At 43.3% G+C, this 22136-nt stretch overlaps 1 protein-coding gene across 3 annotated transcripts in view; it reads right to left on the minus strand.

Moving 5' to 3' along the window:
* The window catches only part of CHCHD6 (coiled-coil-helix-coiled-coil-helix domain containing 6), a 118618-nt gene that overhangs the window by 41824 nt on the left and 54658 nt on the right, over positions 1 to 22136 (minus strand). For all 3 annotated transcript variants that reach the window (XM_072875807.1, XM_072875806.1, XM_072875808.1), the window contains exon 6: positions 12381 to 12451. In XM_072875807.1, coding sequence (XP_072731908.1) covers positions 12381 to 12451 — 71 coding nt within the window. The remainder of the gene's footprint in view (positions 1 to 12380; positions 12452 to 22136) is intronic.

The raw sequence follows: 22136 nt of genomic DNA on the forward strand, positions 1-22136 counted from the left end.
ATACCTTGGAAATAAATGCAGGACATACAGAATATGAAAGATTAAACCAATAACACACACACTCATCTGTTTAAAGGAAAGGAGAAAAGATGACAGGCGGCAAAAAGGAAAGGATGAATCTAGAAATAAAACTCATTAGCAGTGCCTCCCCCATCATAGCGGGGAAAGAAACCTTTGCCTCACCACTGTTCTATGGGAAGGAAGGCTACGTACACACGAAATCCTTCATTTCAGATCTTCCTCTCCCCCTCCCATGGAGGGATCTAAATCAGGTCTTTGTCTGGAAAAGAAGGGAGAGGTTTTCTTAAAGTGAAACAAAGGGCATCCTTCTCTCTGCTATCCCTTGAGGTAAGACAGAATGAGTATGATCTTGCTGCATTTTGACACACCGAGAGTTACCAAATCCTCTCTATCACTGCGTATTCCCTTTACTTTATTTAATAAATGAAATCTCATCAACTTATCCTTCTTCTATTATCACTGCTGACATCAATCTGATAATATTGGCTTGGCGTGGAATCGTGCTAGTATATGTCCTCTTGATATTTAATTTAAGAGAAACGTCTGCAGTGGGGTGAATATGTGAAGCAAGCTTTTTATTACTGGCAGCAGTAAGGATGCTGGGAGTGAATTAGACATTCATCTTCGTCAGGGCCAATCTAGTGGCTCAGAAGAGGTTTTCTTCTTAACCCTCTCCTAACTGTTCAATAGCAGCAGGTAACAGCTGCTCCAGCCAATAACTGCATTCATTTGTCTTGGCAAATTCATTTCTACATGGATATAAACCCCATGAAGAAGTGCTAAGCGTCTGGGAGGTTAAAGCGAGGTTCTTCGAGAATTTCCATCATAAGCTCTGTGATAGTAGGAAGAGCGCTGGTCTAAATGTCCATCAATTAATCAAGAAGCAACACAGCTTCCAAAGACAAACACACAAACTTACTGCAAGAAGCGATTAAGGCAGTATCATCAGGATACAGACCCCATAGACAGAAGGTTTCAAACACAGCACAATGGCTACTAGCTAGTCGCTGCTGACAGGTTCCCTTTTTGGAAGAAGAATTATGGGCTCAGTATTGGAAAGCAAGGGAAAGCTGGAAGATGTGTATGTATTTGCTAGTCCTTCCAGCCAGCTGAAAAATCAAGACTAGCCAAGCGGAGATACAACTTTAATGCTTTAGGACTTGGCAGCTCTTTAGACTAGTGCAAAATCAGTAACTCCACAGTGAGTACCACACCATCACTTGGCTTTACCGGGTAGAGCAGCAATTCCAGATGGAGTCAAGAGCAAGATCCTCTTTTTACCTTTTACTCTGGGAAACCATTCAAGCTGAGAAAAAACTCAAGATAGAGACCGATGGTATTTAAACCTAGACATTTCGATACCTCTGCTCAGAAAGTGAAAAACAAAAGACATGCAGGGTCCCTCATATAAGCCAACTTTAGAGTAGCAAGCTCCAGTACACAGCCGCAAGCAGCAACCTAAATGGGGCAGCAACCTGGAATTTCCTGTGGGCTGCAAAATCCAACAACAACTGGATTAGCTGCTTTCTGCTGTATTATTTGACTAAGACTAGTGTCTGAGCTAACTTGAGCAAACCACATCAGTCACCACTGTCACTACAGTGCAGACAGCCTCAGAGGTCAGCAATGAGGTGCACGGGCAGCACTGTGAGCAAAACCCAGGGCACACAGCAGCAGTTTCTGCATGTCAGGAAGGAATCAGAGACATGTCATATAGTTGGTTAGCATGTTTATATATCCAGGGTACATTACATGCATTTCAGACTAAGCTCAGTGATGCTTTGGTCACATAAATGTGGTATGCTGCCATGCTGTACTGTACATATATAAAAACCGGTAAGTGGTTAACTGACCTGTAAAACTGCATTCTCCCTTGGGTAGCAGTTGGCTCTGATGGCTTCTCTTTAACATGTCAGAAAAATAACTCCAGACAGATGCAATACACAGCACATAGAAAGGTTCCATCCTCTCTCATTATTGCATCCTTGACATTTACAGCAGAAAATTAAACACAATTGAAGCATTTCATTCACATATAACAAACTCATCAGCAGAGAACAAACAGCCAGGAAAGCCAACTTGCAGCATAGGCTACAGGATGCTGCACTATCACAAAGCAAACACTATGGCCTCCCTACAACCTATGGGATTCCCTGATCCTGCACATCAGCTTGATAACGTGGCTTGAATGAAAGAGGGAAGACCCATGTTGCAGCTGTTTGGCCAGAGAAATAAGAGATGGAAGAAGCTTAATAGATTATCCAAATGTCTACTAAAAATTCAGTAATATTTAAGCTACATAACCTAGCACAGTATAAACAAACTGTATGCCTCATGAGGATAAACTAATGTGATCAGGAAGGAAATATTTCTGATCAGTCTCATGTATTCAAAACACTGCTCATCAGGCTTTGCCACTGATCTGGACGGAATACAAGGCTTGTAGAAGTAACATATTGTGTAGAGTAAGAGGGGATGTACTAAAAGGTGAAACCTCGTGACAATTTTCATGAGAACAATGGCACTACCTCCAAATCTCAGCTGAAGCAGTTGTATTCCTGTCTTTCTAATCCTTCCCATACGCCTCGTCACATTGTCCGTCTCCAGCACACTACTGCACAGCTGCAGTATTTCCCCTCTCTCTTTCTCCACCTTGACAGCTGCATTTCAATAATAGGTCACTCAATTCTCTTTTTCCCTACTTTGTCCATGGAAGTGCCTAATGAATGCATATTTATAAAGTACTGTGAGTTTCTGGATGACTCTGTGATCCTACAAAATTTGTCACTCAAGTACTTCCCAATCTCCATTCCTGTTTTGACAGCTTGTTTGAAGCTGCCATACAAATCCCTGCTGCAATTCATGCACTCAGTGCACCCTCGTCCTTTCCAGGACAGATACCTCTTTTCCTTCTGATCACAGATACGCAGAAGTTGTTCTGAAATCTTCTCCTGTGTAAGTAATTAGATTCTACTGCTGAGAAGAAAAGTTAACACAAATGTCCAAATCTCAAGTGTCAGCAACTTGTTGTGCCACTGTACTGCATTCAGTGAAAACAGCTTGACCCAACCACATTTTCTTCATCAAACAACAAAAAAAACCAAAAACAAAAACAAAACCCCAAACTCTAAAAGATACAGATTGAAGTGGAAAATAACTAAAATCTAGCAGTTCTCTGTAACAAGCTCTAATTTTGGAAATCCAACAATAATCTCTGCATTTCAGTGATTAAATTGATGCAAAGAGATTGTGTGACCCATCCAATGCTGGTTCCAGCTCTCTATCTTACTTACTCCGTGTATAACAAACTCCTCTGTCCTCCTACACGGTTTATCCTCACACACAAGCATTTCCCATTTGACCAATGGGTCATCCTAAAAGACTTCAATTTATACATGATTGTGCTTTGCCAAGTGCAGTTTCAACCAAATTTAACTGGCTTCCTTAGCACCCCATAAGCTTCAGGCACTGGAGTTTTGGTGGTGGGCTGTGGGTCTTTGGGGGAGGAGGAGGCTAGCAATATGCAAAATACTGTGCAAAACCATATAAAATTAAATGATCCCTATCCTACTGAACCTGCAAACGCAATAACTAATCATCCCTATTAGCATTCTGCATGGCAGATGGCAAGTGGTTTGGAATAATGAGAGACTTTTCCCCACAAGTGGATAATTCCAATGTACATTTGGATGTAAATTCTTTACTGATTATGATGGTAGAATACTGAGTTATGAGAAACTGCCAGTTTGGAAGATGAAAGGAAAACTACTGCCGCTTCCTTCCCTTGCCAAGAGATACAGAAGTTAACAGAACTGGATCTCCTGCCCACAAAGCCATGCACCACTTTTTCCAAAGATGCCACGCTACTAGAAGTTGACTAGCAAAGATGAAGAGCCTAAAGTTAGCAGCAAAATGGTCTCTGGAAGCCAAGCAGGAATGAGTCAGAATCTTGTTGCTGGAAGGAGTTCTCTGAATCAGAAAGGAAGCTGGCTCAGCTCCCACAAGGCAGAAAAGCAATATAGCAAGCAATAACTGAATCTGAAAACAACACACAGCCCAACAAGTGACCCGAATAGGGATTTTCTTTCTTCAGATAAAAAACAACATCTAAAAACTGGTTAAGATCTCAGGTCAGGAAGGGAATGCGTGCAGCTTACAGAATGCATGCAGCACTGGCCCTAAGAATATATGGGTTGTGGTAGCGCTATAAAGTCTCGGGGTTAGCTGGGGAATGGCCTGCTGGGAGAATGCTGGGCCCATATTCTTTGCTGGGCTGTTAAACCCTTCCCCAAAAAGTATTCTAAAGAAAGTAACTGAAGATGTGATATGCTGATTTCATATAACGGCAAGACATGAGGGACAGACAGGTTCAGTAAATTTGTCCTATGTGAGATGATCTCGTAATGATGTCAGACTGCTAATGAAATGTTCTCTTTAAAAGAAAACCCTGACCACCCATTTGAACAGCAGTTACTTTTCTAAAATGCCACTAAGCACTGTACTAAGTCCCCACAGTTTACACCAGACTACACAAAGGAGTATCAGTGACGGACAAAAATATGAGTCCATTAGTATATTCTGCACTGACAGAGTGGCATATCCTGCTAAAGATGCGGAAACAAATTTTGAGAGGAGAATAAAGCTGCCAGCATTAAAGTTCAGGTGGGATCTGAAGCTAAACATTCACCTTATTAAAAAAAATCCCCTTGCTTCTGCCCACATGATCTAATCTTCAAAACCACAGTGCCCCCTTTTACCATGCTGTGCAATTTGCTGAGTACTGACTCAGCAAGATCCTCATTAAGCAGCTACTCATCCCCCAGAGAACATCAATAATGGTGCTGTCAAAGAACACACAAAGCCCTGAAGTCTGTTTTTGGGGGGAGGTTGGGATTTTTTTTTTTCTTTTTTGTTTTTAAATATATATTATAACTTCAAGAAGTCCTCAGAGAGTTGAAAAATATCCTTATAGAAAATAATTTAGATAACATGGTTTTGAGTTTGGAGAAGAGCACATGAAATGTCTCGGGTGAGTTAAGGAGACCCATGCCTACTTGAGGCTGCTCCATCGTGCTGTTAGTGGTAGTCACAGTCAGCACAACGCTGAGAAGTTCTCTCCGAAGAAACAGTATTCATCCCTGAACAAGCAAGCAAGTGCTCCTGTCTTCCAAACACCACTTTTTGGGGCCAAATTAGTTACAATTGTGGTTGGTGTGGTATGTGTATGTCCCAGACAGGCAGGCAACAGACACTTCCAGGACTAACAAGGAAAAGAAAAGGATAGGAAGGAAGAACCCCACCAAGGTCCTCTCACAGTAGGCTGAGTACCACCTGATCTTGAGACTCCAAAAGCTGACGGGAACCCATGGCCTAGAAACCTATTTTATCAGAGTAGCTTCAGGAACTATCAAAATCACACCAAATAAATAAATAATAAAATACATTAAGTCACCAAAGCCTGGTCTGATGGCAGAGAGAGTTCTTCTCTCTCTTTATAAGGGAAGAAAGGACCTCAATCTCTCCTCAGCCAACACCACCAAACACCACCAACTTCCTCTGTGCACATGGATCACCATGATGGAAGGTGTCCACAGCCGTCCTGCCACTGTCCTTATTTCCTCAGAAAGTGGAGATACAGAAGCTCTGACCTACAGAACAAACTATTTCTCTCCTCAAATTTCCCCCACTGGTACTTGCCTTTGGTCTCTCCTATCATCCCCCCATCACTCCAGGAGGAGACTCAGACTCAACAGTAAGTAAAGACATTTTGCACAGCGTGTGTAATCCAGAATCAGGAATACAATTACTGTTCAAAATAGCAACATTGCCCTTGAAACCAGTTGCTACTGAATTAATGACCAGATTGTTAGGAGTGTTACCTCAACTTTGCCTTAGGCTGCTAATTAGCAAACAAGTCATTAATTCACTGGTAACAAGTGGTTTCTCAGGCATTATTGCTTCTGACATCTTTAATTCACCACTCTTTTTGGAAAGCTTCCCCAGACAACTTTAACCTCAATCCTCTACAAATCACCCCATGCCACTGCCACCAGCATACTATACAACACACACGCTGGAAGACAGAGGCAGAAAAACACAGCAGGAATAAGCTGAGCTGGGTCATTAATTAATATTCATTATACCTTTCCCAACTCAAGCCACATGAAGGGGAGGACCAAAGGCACAAGAAGTTCTGGACGTTGGTGTGGACCTGTCATTACATCTAAATACACAATAAAACACTATGAAACCTGGAGAAACCCTGCTTCCACCATGGTACACAGTGGAATATGTAATTCCCAACCTGAGGGCAGAGATCTGCTTCTATTTTCACTGCATTCTCCATGATAAAGAGCTTTGAACTGAAATATTTCACGTACTCTGATGCACAAAGTATTTCTGAGGTTTGTTTTAACAGCTGCACAAATATCCATGCTTTCGAAAACAATCTGGATTTGGCCTGCCAGCAAACCCTGATCTAAGGGTTTTATAATGGCAACATTAGTACAGAATACAAGTGCTTTCCATGTAAAAATCAATAGCAACAGAAACATCCTTAAGACTACATGGAGTCTTTGGCACCTCCTCCTTTGCTATTCCAGTCTCCGCTATTCGGGTCTTATTTTATAAGTTCTACCAATGTACCTTTGAAGAAATGCTCTTGCAATGTTGAAAAGATATATTAATATTTTACACCAGTTTTTCAGCACTAACAGAACTGCAATCTCAGTTCATTGTGGACTGATTTATTAGTCATCCCTCATCACGCATGAGAGGAAAGACAATACTGTGAACACTAGATCAGAACATCATTTTGCTAACTGGGCAAAAGGAAAGTCTTCTTTAGAACCAGCATCCGAGTAATCCCCAAGAGCTGAACTTCCGAAAGAAGATTCGACAGCTTGGATAAAGTATACAATCTAATAACTTTTCAAGATTTAAAATTTGGTTCAAAAAAGAATAATCTGGCCCAACTGGAACACTTACACAAATCCGTTACACATATTTGACTTCCATTACCACATACCATATTCCTAAAGTAGCAGGGGAACATACCTTGCTTGGAAATCAATGCACTGGTACAAACAGTTGCTTAACAACAGGCCTTCCAGAATTCGTAAAGAAAATGTTTACATGCTAATGTAAACAAGTGACAATCTTTGTGAAGCAGCACTGAAAATTACCAGAAGGGTTTTCTTTCAGTAAAATTCACACCATACAAAATGATACAAAGTTAAAATTGACCCATCTACTCTTTTACCCTCTTTTGAAATAACTTCGGGGAAACTCACGCCTTACAGTCTCTTACAGCAATATTCCAATTTCCTACTAAGAGCAACTTTATAAACGTGAGAAACACCAAAGCTCTGACTAATAACTCATCTCTTTATTTAAAGATTACCTGAAACAGACTCAGCACAGACAGAAGTAGGAACAACTAACACAAACCAAGCGCTGTGGGAAGAACAGGACTGGGATGGAGCCAAACCAGTTTTTGTGAAGGTATCATCATTGCAGGGCACGAAAGCACTATGTCAAGATAAGGCTGGGGATGAGCTCCCAGCAGTAATCAGTCTTTTATTCCTGAAAACTCTTAAATCCCTATTGCAGAGGCTCTTAATTTCAACACTGAATTAATCATTTATCTAATCTAATGATAGGAGAAATCCCAGAGCAATTTTGTTTGAAAACTATATTGTCTTTACCCTCCTTCTCCTTGGGCTTCACGACTGTCCACATAATAACTATTGCAGAGCTTGACTCCTGGGCACAGCCCTCTGTTGAAATACCTGAGGCCTTGTAGTAGATTTCAAGATTAATACACTCAAGCATCACCACATAACTATCTTATAAACTTCCGAGATCTACACAACCAAGGAAAAAACAAAGAAGCACAAAAGAAAAGGCAGTTCCTCCAGGTTCCAGTTAGTGTTGCCATTTTAATTGAGGGGCTATCAGCCTCATACAATTTTGTGCAATTCAATAAAACCTTCATTTCCATGAATATGAAAGCAAGCCATAAATTCCCTGTTCCCAGCAGACAGTCCATCTACGAGCTTTCTCCTCCTACCCCCACTGAGTCAGTGTGGTTCTCTACTCCACCTTCAGCCCAGGAGGATACTTACTACATGCCAGTTTCTCTAATGTAATCACCTTAAATACTCACGTCCATTAAGCTTAAAGATCTTAGGACCATTAAATGGAACTCTGAGATACTAAGTCCCATATGGAGTAAATCTCTTCGGCAGTTTCTCCATTGGAGAGCTGCCTTGGGTTCAAGGCTGATCTCTATCAGGATAAGATACCAACATTCTTTATGCTCTCCTTGATAACAGCGCAAAGCATATGCAGTCATCTCAGCACAACATGCAAAGCAACACAGCCATCGGTAAGCAGCTTCAGAAACAGTTCTGCAAACTATAAGGAGATCTCAGAGGGAAACTCAGCTTCAGAACAATTTTATCATTTAACAGCTTCCTAATCTCCTCACCCCACTCCTGCAGCTTTACCTTTTAGAGAGTCACACCCCCACCCATGCCAATTCTTGCATCCAAATTTAACAACTACAAAAATAAAATAAAAACATGATAAGACAACCTTCACAAAAGAAAATAAATCGAATTTTCAAAAAAAACAGCATTTTGAGGATAAATCTAGAGTGTCTGCACTAAGCCATAACCTCTTTACTGATTTTTTTTCCTTCCCCTTACCAGATTCAGGGACTGTAATGACATTTAATCCTCAGAAGCTAATCTAAATGTAACACTCAAAAGAAGACAAAGACAACACAACAGAAAAAAAATTTGGCCACTGCCTTTTGGGAGTGCTGCTTTATCCCCGGAGCGAGCGCATTAATAGAGCTTGGAATGAAATGCCATTTTACTCTCTGTAGCAGGGAGGGGATTAGCAAGTTGTCTTCTCTAAACCCAGTCTGAGTCATGGCTCTATGAACACTGAGAAAAGGATGTGGAACGAAGTGAAGGGCGGGGAGCACTGGCTTTTTATTTACACGCCGCTTCCTTTGTGGATGGTTACTGATGTGCACGGTTTGCTAAACAGGGAAGGAAGGGGGAAAAAAGTTCTAGGTCCCCAGTCTTTAATTCTGTTGGTTAACAAAAGAGGAAAATAATAATGCACCAATTATAACAACATCATTGAGACAATACGTCCGTGGCAACTGTCCAATTCACCATAGCATGTAAGCAACAAGGGCAAGTTGCTTAAGGTGCTGAAAGCTGTGCTCAGTGGTTTCTTGTTGCTAGGATCTTCTTCTTGGGAAAAAGAAACAGGTTGGACAGAGCCCAGAACAAAGAAGAGACGCTGTGGTAGGAGGAACGCAGAGACAGGAGCAGGCTGGGTTCAGGTGAAGAGATGAGGAACAAAGTCCACTGCACAAGTCAGGCCATGCAGGCATCAAGACTAGCGTCCTACCTTGAAGTAGAATCCAAGAGCTAATGATTGTGTCGGTGATTTAATATGAAGCTCAGCACTAAGTACCTCACTTCTTTTTCTATACAAAGGGAGATAAGAATGTTTACCTGCCTACCTCACAGGTATGCTGTGAAGGGTCACTGGTGGAAAGCTTGTGCAATATTCCTAAGTCCTGCAACACTTGGTAATCACTAAGGAGAGGAAGTAGTCCGTAGAACACTTGACCACTTGTGTAGAGCTGTAGGTGTTGATAACGGAGTTACAAAAGTCAATAAATGTCAAGAAAACACTGGGGTTTTGTTTCAGATATTTCTTATCTTTGCTTCAACATGGACTCAAAAAACCAGGGTACTCACTGTGGAAACAGCCCCAGCTCTATTCCCCTCTTCCTCCACCAGCTATGCTGATATACAACGGAAGAAGACAACAAATACAGGGTAGATTGGTCTCACAAGGCACAAGTGGCAGGGGCAGATCAAAAAGTTCAGTGAAACAGGGATGATATAAGCTAAGGAAGGGACACTATGGGAAGGAGATGCGCTCTCCACTGCAGATGGAGAAAGTGCCACTCCTGGTTTCCTTTCATTAGAGGAGCTGTCATAGTCCAGCACTGGAAGCAGGCAGACCTGTGCTTCATTCATACTTCGGCTATATTCCAGTTCATGTAATTTTGCTGGAGTGTCAGCTTATTCCTGCCAAGCAAGCTACTAGATCTGCATAAGTCAGTCTTACCTATCTTAGCACCTACTGTGCTCGTATGTCTAATATGAAAGTGAAAAACAGGATGAGCAAACTATTCTTTCCACTGAAGTGACAAGATCTTATAATTTATTACCATAAACAGGCTGTAGAAAGACTAGAATGTACAATGCCTAACAAGAGGACCTCACAACATGTAGACTTCAAGTCCTACCAAGTAAGCATGAATGCCAATGCACAAAGGAAGTTTCCCTGTCCCAGCCTTATCATGACCCACACGTGAGGTATGTGCACTCTTCAAGAGTGTTTGTATGGCATTATGTACACCAAGGCAACGATCCCGAAAAGGATCACTGCATAGTGCTGTAAGAGACGCATACGCTGCAGGCTGATGGGGCAAAGCAATGATTCTTCCCGCACGTACAATTATCTAAGGGCATTATCAATCCCAGATCATGTACTCCAACACGCAGGTCAGTGCAATCCTGGCTATTGCTGGCAACTTCTACCGTAAAGAAACAGAAGGTGTGATGTTCACCTTCTCCCTCAGTTTCACTAGTGCCACACAGCTTGTCCCTTCTCAAGGCATCCCCCAGCCACGTTATCTTTTCACACAAAATTCACATTAGGGCAGGTGTCTCTTTCGGCTGCAAGGAAGACAGCCTAAGGAATCTGTCCCTTTTTGACAGCTCAAGTTCATATGGCCTTCAAATGGAAGGGCATTGTACAATAAGGCCAGAAGGCAGGGACTGGCAGGTGATGAAGGCTCAAAGAAAAGGGGAAGGAACCCGTAAGAGACCATAAACACATTTTCTAAATCTTGAAAGAAAGAAGTCATTAGCATCTGCGTTGGTCTCAGCCAGCAATCTTTATGAGATATAGTTGCATCCCTGAGTTTCCTACATTACCAGTCTTCATCTCCACAAGAAACAGAAGAGACCAAATGAAACTGAAACCTCAGGAACCAAACTTAAGACCACTATAAAAAAATAGGTTAGTTACAGTCTGTAAAAGCAAGTAAAGAACATAATTCAAGGTCCCAATCTCTTCCTTTACAAAGTAACATGGATAAATCATTGCTACATGTGTTCCCAACAACTGCTTTCACATCTGCAGAAGGAAATCCAAGATAAGACTGAACTGATCAAAGACTGTCAGAACGTTATGTCCTATGAATTTTTAAAATTTTATTTAAAAGCAGAATTTAGAATTCTGCTATGGAAAACTGCATGAAAATGCACGCAACGTGTTAGCTGCCTTGTTTTGGCTTCTTTAGCAACTTATTGCTTGACTGTCCAAACAAAAATGTGAAATTACAACAGGTTATGTGATGCTTTGGCTGCCAAACATAATTTTAAATAAAGACAGCACAATATACTGCACAGCCCACTAACATATCATCACTACTATATTATCTATTTATGCAATTAAGTATCATACAGTCTGGACTGGACCCAACTGGACTACATATGTTGCTACTCCAGTTTACTGCATGTTGGCCAACTGTTTACCCAACTGAGATCCGAGTGCTGCTCTTGACAGTGTAATTGCTTTGGACTCATTAATATTAAAGAATTATACAAAATATTTTTTTTGGACAGCTGTTAGTGCATGTGGAACAATAAGCTATATAACACTACTGGCAAATACAAATGGAATTTAGACACTAAATATGCTCATGGTAAAAAGACAACATTAAAGGTCCACTAATTGTGCCAAGGCAAACAAAAAAGGTCAGAAAAATCATTGCACCCATTCTAAGAAAACATTCATGATAATTACAACTCTATTTTGATTGAAGTTTACAGGGCTAAGATTTAGGCTGTTTACCTTTTTCTTCCCTGGACAATGACAACTTCGGAAGGGGTGCCATTCTTCCTACTCCCATGCACTAGCCCAATGCTGCAATGTGTAGGTTAAATACATTGGGTCAAAGTTTGAACAGATTAAACGTGTTCCATTGCCATTTTGAAAACCCTACTAAATATTCCCATTTAATGTGAATTTTCTCAGTCCGTGTCTTCTCCCTTGCAAGATCTAACAACTTTGTACTAAATTCTGTCAAGCTTGGCACAGAAAGAGAGGATGCTAGCTTACAACTCCTCAGCCCCCTAGATACCTGACAGGAGATAACTTCACACTCTGTTCATGGGAATATCCAGAGGCGACACACAGAGCGTTATGAAATGCAACTGGAACTGCTGAAAAGAACAAAAATGGCTCCTCACTTGATCCACTCCTCTGCCTTGGTGGCTGCCTCCTGGTACTGCTCAGATGTCAGCTTGTAGATCTCTGCATTCTGAAACAAAGAATATAACGCTCAGCTCTAAAAATTAAAGGCGTCTCAGATCTTATCCCGTCACAAAGTTATCTTCTATAATTAATAACGATTCCCAACAACAAACAGCATATTCAGTTCAAAGAACACAAAAAATGCTTAAAAGTTTATTTTCTTTTCAGCAAAATGCATCAAGGCCACAACATGTCCTTCATTCCATGCTTCACCTTTGTGAAGGGAAAGAGGGGAAAAGGTCGCTAACAACCAACCGTCAGCTTTGATTATGCCATGTAACCACAAAACCAAGGTGTTTCCAGCACCAAGTTATTTTGAGTTAGGTTGTGTTTTGTTCTCTTTTTTCATTAATTGCTGTGAAGGATCTTGTAAGTTACTGACGTGCAAGTATCAAAATTGGCTGCTAGCACTGGAAAATCCATTTTACATTTCAGTGCTTCTACTTATGTTACTTATTCTTTAAAAGAAAATTATGCAGCCTGTTTCCCTTTTAACAACATAGGGAGGCATATCAGGTATCAGTTAAGGCACTGCCAAACAGAGTTTGGAGTGTCTTGCTGCGGGGCTTAAGAGGTTTGCATTAAATTCTCCTGAGCTTGCACGGAAAGAGTTTTAGTTCACAACTGCTCAGCCGCTGAACATGGAGGATGAACTCCTCCTCTCAGCTGCACTTACAAGCCTCCCAAGCACAAAGAGAGGAAGGGAATGGCTGCCCACCCCCAGCGACTTCGCCGCAAGGTCTTGTGCTACTAAACTGCTGATAAAGCTGCTTTAGGCAAAGCCTCTGGACTTGATACTGAAATAGCTGCGATTGCCTCACGCAAAACTCATCTGCAAGGCCCTTAGTCTGAAAAGGCACATGAGGAAAATATGCAATAATCAATCAAAAAAAGTGACAAAATGGTATTGAAAGTGAGGACAGCTATTCATTTAGGGCCGGTTCTAGCTGCTATCTTGTCTCTCCCCAGATTTCGTCATTTTACATGGAATACTATTCTTGCTCCTCTTCATTTATTTTCCCATAAATGCAGCTGTGGTCCTGCGCATGATGAGACGACACATATTGTTCAGTGGTTAGAAAAAGGAAAGGACAGATATAACTCAAGTTCTATCAGCGGTTCTGCCACTTGTGCAATCCTGGGCAAGTCACCATTCTCCATCTGCAAGCGAGGGATAACAGCTGCCTGTATCACTGAAGTTGTGTGAAGCTTAGCTAATTGGAAGGTTTATATAGGTTTTCAGAGCCCAGGCTTCAAGGTGCTGTATTTAAGCGTTTTATCTCCGGTGCCTGAATTTATGTCACATACCGAAAACCCCACAGAACAGACTTTGCTTTTCCAAACTTTGACCTAGGAGACAGACTTAAACTGAGAAATCATGGATGAGTAACCACTTCAAAATGCATTTTGCCAGCAATTTGTCATTAAAGTTTTCATTTACTTACTTATTACATAATGGTCAAACTTCTATGCTATTAAACTCATTTTACTCCTTCCTATAATTAAAAGTTGAACTTTTAATGGAGCCTTTTTCTCTGTCCTGTAAACAGACCTCAGGACTTTCAGCTCCCTGCTGTTACTTATCCACACATGAAACCACAAGACCCGTGCTTCATTAATTAAATTTGCCATTAAAAATTAAATAATGTGAATAAGTAGATGTAAGCGTTATCTCCATGGGTTTCATAAGTCTCACCGTTTCTCCAATTACTACCCCAGCAATTTTCATATTTCATACTGTCTGATTTCTCAAAGGGACTGGATTTGAGAGATCAAACTGAGAGAAAGTGGGAAAGAGAGAAAGCAAGGTAGTAAAATTAAACATTTTTCAGGCAATAGGAAGTAGCCCCGTCAGATACTATTAGCCTGCAGCACTCTGCAGTGAAACAGCAGCAGGAGAGGAAAACAGGAACAAATATGTTGTACGTGAGACCCAGCATGAGGTTGGCATTTAACCCACCTAAAGAAAGAAAAAATAGCCACAGATTCATTTACTGGTTGCACTGTCAATTAAAGTGGTTGTGGCACAACCTTGCCTAGTTTATTAGAGAAAGAGTTCAACTGCCCAGTGCTATGGGCAGCTCCATCTGCTACAATATCAACTACAAACATAGACAGAAATAGCTGGGAAAGAAACCAGTATGAAATACCTCTGGATCCTAAAGCTGATGAAAAGCAGGCAAGTGAAAACCTGGACGGAGGGGTAAGAATCTCAGTGAGGGAAAGGAAGAGAGACCTGACCTTAAAGAAACCACAAGGCACATGGTACTATGCAAAGATCAAGGACGGGTACAGAAGACCTTCAACCTGAAGATGAAAGCTGCTGAGTTTTAAAAATGAAAAGGAAACATCTTTGCGTGTGATCCAACTGGTCCTCTTGCCTTTGAGTCAGACCTCTCTGCCGCCTTCTTCTTCCCCCCTCCCCCTCAAAAACTCTAAAAACCACTGAGGCAGTATTTCCAATGCTATGAATCAGTATCTTTAAATGCTTCCCCAAGTAAGAAAAACAGAGTTTTACCATTTAAACCTGAGTTCGTTCAACAGACAGACTTGTCAAACAGGTTTTCCTTGGCCTCTAGGCCCTTTCCTACCTTGGGAAAGTCGCATTCACTTTTGTCCTAAACACAAAATGAGCAACAAATGGGCTAAATGAGCAACAGACAGGCCTTTCAGCACGGGCACAGTCACAGCAGGATCTGTGATTTGGGGCTTCTATTTACAGAGAACAAGTTTCCAAGTACCCTCATCTATACGACTTCAGATGCAAGATCTGCTTCATTTTCAGTATTTTACCCTATCACACTATGGCAGAGGATAATGTTCCAATGGCCTACAGAAATCTAGGCCTTCATAATAAGGTTGCAAACAAGGACCCAAGCCAGGAACCACCTTCCCGTGACTTCAGCAGAGCCGCCCACACACAAAGGCTATTCACCGGGATCAAGGTGTGGTATTTGCACTTGAAACAAAGTCTGAGCTGCCCGTAGTCTTAGTGAAGTCCTTTAGCTTCATAAAATGATATTCAGTTGCACAGTAAGAGAGAGAACATTCAACATAAAATTACAAGACATCAACGCTGCTTTTAATTTACTCTCACTATGTTTGATGCTTGAGATAAAATGGCAGCTCACAAAGAAAAAGTTGAACATGAGACCTCGGCTATTATTAAATAAAGCTCCTGGCAGTCTTAGTTGCAGAAATAAGTTTAAAAACATGACCAAAGGACACCATAAGGGCTCAAATAACAAGAGACACAGAAAGAATGAATGAACCACCTAAAATGTTTCACTTCTCTCAATAAAGCTGAGCCTTAGGGGAGCCAACTTCAGAACATCAGAGCTTTGTCATATGGGGAGAGAGCTCTCCAGAGAGGACAAACAAACTAAACAAAGAAATGTTAGTTTGAAAGATTTTCCCCTGCTATTAAATGATGGTTCGTAGCAAATAATAAAAACACCAAGAAGTTATAAAAATACATAACTAGAGCCTAAAGACCAACAGAACCACTTTCTTTTACCCTGCTGCTTTTCTACAACAGATTTGCTGCTATACCCTTGCACCCCACTCCTCCCAAAACACCCTTGCACTAAAAATTCCCCTTCCAAAGGGAACCAGTTTTAAAACTTAGAGCTAAATTTGGAGTAATTTTAATTCAGCATTCCTCCTCGGCTGCAAACATGCAAAGAAACTCCAACACTCACTACTACACCTCGCTACGCTGCCCAGGCCCTTTCCACAACATATAGCAAAGAAAGTAAGAAAACAATATAGCAGAAGACGGAGTTCTCAGGGTTATTTCAGGAGGGAAAGTAATTGAAGCATAAAGAGAAAACCCTGCCAGCTCATTCTCACGTTGACATTAAACCACATTCCTTACAACTTCAGTGAAACATGCGCTACTTGCGGTAACACGTAAAACAGGAAACTGAGCAAGGCGAGCATGAGGGACTAGAAATTAATCAGATTTTAGGCGAAATTCTTTGTGAACTTCAAGCAGCAGCAGCAAAAACCTGACACTGGGACACAGATTTCTCCATCAGGTTCAGTCTGGGTCAATAGATCAGAAGGTGTTTGGATTAAAAAAAAAACCCCAACCACCATCACCATAGCTATCTTGAGATATTTTGACACCTCAGAGTATAGAAGCTTGTCAGTGGTCACAGTGCTTAAAGATACAAAGAGGATTAATAGCTGTTGAAATGCTGCCAGCCTAGATGAATGCCAGTGATACCTCTGATGAAACGGAGCAGGCCAGCGGAGGCCCTGACAAATGCTGCAGCCGACAGCCGGGGGATTAGATGGTACAATCTGCCTCGCACCTGACAGACGCATTGCTTCGATCCCCTCTCCTGACGTCCGTGCTCGCCAGCTTCCAGCAAACCTCCCACTGCAAGCCCCACTCGAGCCGAAAAAAGCACGAGAGGCAATGCCATGTGGCGGGGGGGGGGAATATGCAGTGTGCCTCGGGAGTAGGAAACACTGCAAATTTGGGAGAGAAAGGGCAAAGAAAGGCAGAGGTTACTTCTCATGTACCAAATGTCAACTGGGAGACATTCCAATTCCTGCTTCCAGTTGCTTTTAAAGCCAGAAATAAGACCTCACACCATCCTGATAAAGCAGCACGACTGCCACCCGCCCGCACGCACTTGGGGACAGGGAACACGCACGTGTCCTGGACACAGCTGCTGCCACGAGGAACAGCGAGAAGCTACAGAAAACCTTCAGTTAGTGCAGGCTTCGGGAACCGCCTTTGCTCGCAGCACTGCCTAAGGGAAGCAAAGGTACGCTCAAGGGGCACCACACACCTCATCGGGTCGCTGGTTCACATGCACTATAAATCAGGTTGCTCATTCTCATCGCTCAGAAGTCTCATGCAAATGGCTCCTAACAGATTTGAAAAATTACCCCATCTACTTGCACCCCTCCCGCAGGTACAGAGGCAGAGGAGCTGAACCAATCTGTTCACTGGACAACCCTTTGGATCTGTTAAAATCAACCCTCACAATCAATCACTGCTATCAACTTTGGTCCTAAACAGGGAGTTTGGGAATTTCAGGACACATTGCAAGAAGCAATCTCTTCATCTCCTGAGCTCGCTCCTCTCGAGTCCCTGCTCAGCCTGTTTGTTGGTATCAGCTAGCATTTAGCTAGACGAGATCACTCACATTTTCTCTTTCCTATCAAGCACAAGTGCACAAACACATAGAAGCCAATTAACAAGGAAGAGAAATATGAATATAAAGCATATCACGAGAGCATAGAAGCCAAGGGTTAAAATGCTTTTATGCGAATTCAAATGTTTTTTCTCAAAAGGTTATAGAGGAAAGATGCAAGCAACTACAAACAGCTTGCTGACACGGAGAAAAGATTTTTTTTTTTACCCAAAGCCAACTTCTAAACACAGCTCTGTTGTTTGCTGTTCATGTGTGGGTCCATCCACTCCTCCCGCTGAGACCAATAATGAAATGAGAGCATTGAATCTGTGTCATTCTATTCTTTCCTTTGGCAATAGGCTGTGAGATCATAAATTTTGGATTAAGATTCAGAGAGGACAGAAAAAGAGCAATGTCCACAGTAACAGCACAGGAAAGTTAAACTAGTCACGGGCAGAAGTATATTCCTGTTTGAACAGATCTTCTCACGACTGCAACATTATCCTGAGTTGAAAGCAAAATATTAATTCTCTAGCATACCTAGACAGCTTCTCAAAGATAAAATCCCCCAAAATACCAATCTCCACAAAACTTTAGGAAGGCAAAGCAGGGGAGAAGGACCACAGCTGGGTTTATCCTGTGGATAACAAGCTAGGCACAAAAAGGTTAAGCTGCAGCCCCTAAAGCACACAGTGAATCAAAGCTACACACCCCAGGCCTTCCCACAACAAGGTCCCACACCAAGATACTCCATCTGGGTAAGAACGGGTCTACAGACCCAGACTGAGATCACACGCCAGAGTCAGACTGTCTCTGCAAAGGTACCCTGGGAAGAGTCCAAGGAAAACAGGTACCCCACAGAAAGAAGGTACTAGAAACTTCTCCAAAGAGCTGCAAGTGCCTCACTGGAAACATGCAGAAAAGCCTCATGTTATCTTCAACTCAGAAGGACAGCCAGCAACAAAGAAATTATTACTACAGAGGCGATTAAAAGGGGAAGAAGGAGCAAAAAAAACCCAGAAAGAATTAAACGCTGCGTTTATATGAGGTTGCTTTAAAGCACACCTTTCTGAAAGACTGCAAATAAAGCATTAGTAATTCTTTAAACATAAGCTCCGGAAAGTAAAAGCACCTTCAAAGAGAAAGGCCATAAAATGCCAGCGGGCAACCCAGGCTTTCCGACAAGGACAGCAACAGCAACATGAAAGGCCCAGATTAACACTAAAACTGTTGTAGGAGAGTATCACTCTGCTCTCCTCCTAGCTGGAAGTTTAATATAGGAGCAAGAAGTCTTAGGTGAGGAATTCACAGTAAATGCCCAAATCAATTATACTTGACAAGTGCAGGTAAACAGGCTTCCCAGGCATTGATTAAACATCAACAGTTTTCAGCATCTGCTTCAGAGAAGTCCTACACCTGGCTGACCTGCACAGATAACGTCGCGTCCATGACTTTCAAGGCACGGCAATGCCTGCTAAATCCCCGTGCCCGGGCTGGGCAGCCGCACAGCTAGTCCTGTAGTGATACCCGGGTCCTATCAGCCCATCCGTCACACAACCAGGATGAACTCCTAGGTCACAGGACGCGGCCTCTACCAACTGGGCATTGTCCAAGGCAATGCAGTACGTGGCCCAAGGGTGATGAAAAGAGACTTCATGGTCTTGGGACGGTTAGTGAGGGAACCTGGGGCACAGGTGATTTTTTCCTCCCTCCTTCCAGTTGTGGGCAGTGACATTGGAAGGAACAGGCGGACCCAGTCTATTAATACATGGCTCCATGGCTGGTGTCAACGTCACAGTTTTGTGGTTTTTTGACAATGAGGTGGCCTACACGGCACCAGGCTTGATGGTGTCAAATGGGAGCTACCTTTCTCAAAGGGGAAAGAGGGTCTTTGCCCAGGAGCTTGCAGGGCTCATTGACAGGGCTTTAAACTAGATGTGAAAGGGGAGGGGGAACATATCAGGCTTGCCTGCGGCAAGCCGCAAGAGGACACACAATGGTTAGAGGGACAGGATGCTAGTATGGGCCCTCAACCTGTTGCCCAGGGGTGTGCTGGGGACACTGCACCACAGTCAAAGCCTTGCGGAGATGAGCTGGGGGCTCCTGAGGTAGTAGGAGCCAACAAGGAAACTTCTGTGGAACACCTTAAGGGAAACAAAGGGTGTTCCACTAGGAAGGTGACATGGTCAACAGCCCAGATGAAGTGTCTCTACACAAATGCACGTAGCATGGGCAACAAACAGGACGACTTGGAAGCTACCGTGCTGCTAGAAAGCTATGACCTGATTGCCATTACTGAAACCTGGTGGGACAAATCCCATGACTGGAGTGTGGCTATCGATGGCTACAGGCTATTCAGAAGGGACAGGCAGGGAAGGAGGGGTGAAGATGTTGCCCTCTGTATCAAGAAATGGATAGAGTGTGAAGAGCTGTCCCTGAAGAATAGCCACGAACAGGTCAAAAGCTTATAGGTAAGAATTAGAGACTGAGGCAACAAAGGGAACCCTGTGCTTGGTGTCTACTACAGGCCACCTGATCAAGGAGAGCCTACTGATGAAGCCTTCTTCCTCCAGCTACAGGAGGCTTCACGTTCGCAAGTTCTTGTCCCACTGGGGGACTTCAACCACCCCGACATCTGCTGGAAAAGTAGCACGGCAAGCTGTAGGCAATCCGGGAGACTCCTGGGGTGCACTGAGGATAACTTCTTAACCCAGGTAACAGACACCCCTACCCGAGGGGATGCAATACTGGACCTGATGGTCACCAATGCAAGTGAGCTCATCAGTGACGTCAAGATTGGAGGCAGCCTAGGCTGCAGTGATCACGCATTGGTGTTCACAGTCCTGAGGGATATGGGACAGGCGAGGAGTATAGTCAGGACCCTACATTTTAGGAAAGCAAACTTCCAGCTCTTCAAGGAGTCAGTCAGTAGGACCCCCTGGGAAACTGCCCTCAGGGACAGGGGAGCAGAACAGAGCTGGCAGATCTCTAAGGATGCTTTCCATAAAGCGCAAGAGCTCTCAGTCCCCAGATGTAGGAAATCAGGCAAGGAAGGGAAGAGACCAGCATGGCTGAGTCGAGACATGCTGGTCAAACTAAAGAGCAAGAGGGAACTGCACAGGCAGTGGAAGCAGGGACAGGTAAACTGGGAAGAGTATAGGGACGCTGCCCGCTTGTGTAGGGATGGGGTCAGGAAGGCCAAGGCACAGCTGGAGCTGAACTTGGCAAGGGATGCAGAGAATAACAAGAAGGGCTTCTACAGGTATATCAACCAGAAAAGGAAAGTTAAAGAAAGCGTACCTCCACTGATGAACGAGAATGGAGACCTAGCATCAACAGACGAGGAGAAGGCTGAAGTACTCAACAACTTTTTTGCTTCAGTCTTCTCTGGCAACCGCTCTCCTCACCCCTCCCGAGTCAATGGACAACATGTTGGGGACCAGGGGGGTAAAGCCCCTCGCACTGTAAGGGATGATCAGGTTCGTGACCACCTGAGGAACCTGAACATATGTAAGTCTATGGGACCTGATGAGATGCATCCCAGAGTCCTGAGGGAAATGGCTGATGTAGCTGCCAAGCCACTCTCCATGATATTTGAAAAGTCATGGCAGTCAAGTGAAGTCCCTGGTGAGTGGAAGAAGGGAAATGTTGTGCCCATTTTTAAAAAGGGTAGAAAGGATGATCCTGGGAACTACCGACCTGTCAGCCTCACCTCTGTGCCTGGGAAGATCACGGAACAGATCCTCCTAGAAGCTATGCTAGAGCACATGGAGGACAGGGAGGTGATTCGAGACAGCCCACATGGCTTCACCAAGGGCAAGTCCTGCCTGACCAACCTAGTGACTTTCTATGAGGGAGTTACCACATCAGCGGACAAGGGAAAAGCAACGCATGTCATCTATCTGGACTTCTGTAAGGCCTTTGACACGGTCCCCCACAACATCCTTCTCTCTAAATTGGAGAGATACGGATTTGATGGGTGGACTGGTCAGTGGATAAGGAACTGGTTGGATAGTCGCATCCAGAGGGTAGCAGTCAACAGCTCAATGTCCAGATGGAGATCAGTGACAAGTGGTGTCCCTCAGGGGTCCGTACTGGGACCAGTGCTGTTCAACATTTTCATCAATGACATTCACAGTGAGATCGAGTGCACCCTCAGCAAGTTTGCAGATGACACCAAGCTGAGCAGTGCGGTTGACACGCCAGAAGGACGGGATGTCATCCAGAGGGACCTGGACAAGCTGGAGAAGTGGGCCTGTGTGAACCTCATGAGGTTCAACATGGACAAGTGCAGGGTCCTACACCTGGGTCAGGGCAATCCTCGGTTTCAATACAGGCTGGGGGATGATCGAGAGCAGCTCTGCGGAGAAGGACTTGGGCATACTGATGGACGAAAAGCTGGATGTGAGCCGACAATGTGCGCTCGCAGCCTAGAAGGCCAACCGTATCCTGGGCTGCATCAAAAGAAGCGTGGCCAGCAGGTCAAGGGAGGGGATTCTGCCCCTCTACTCTGCTCTGGTGAGACCTCACCTGGAGTAC

The sequence above is a fragment of the Ciconia boyciana genome, chromosome 11, assembly GCF_034638445.1.
Source record: "Ciconia boyciana chromosome 11, ASM3463844v1, whole genome shotgun sequence".
NCBI classification, from domain to species: domain Eukaryota; kingdom Metazoa; phylum Chordata; class Aves; order Ciconiiformes; family Ciconiidae; genus Ciconia; species Ciconia boyciana.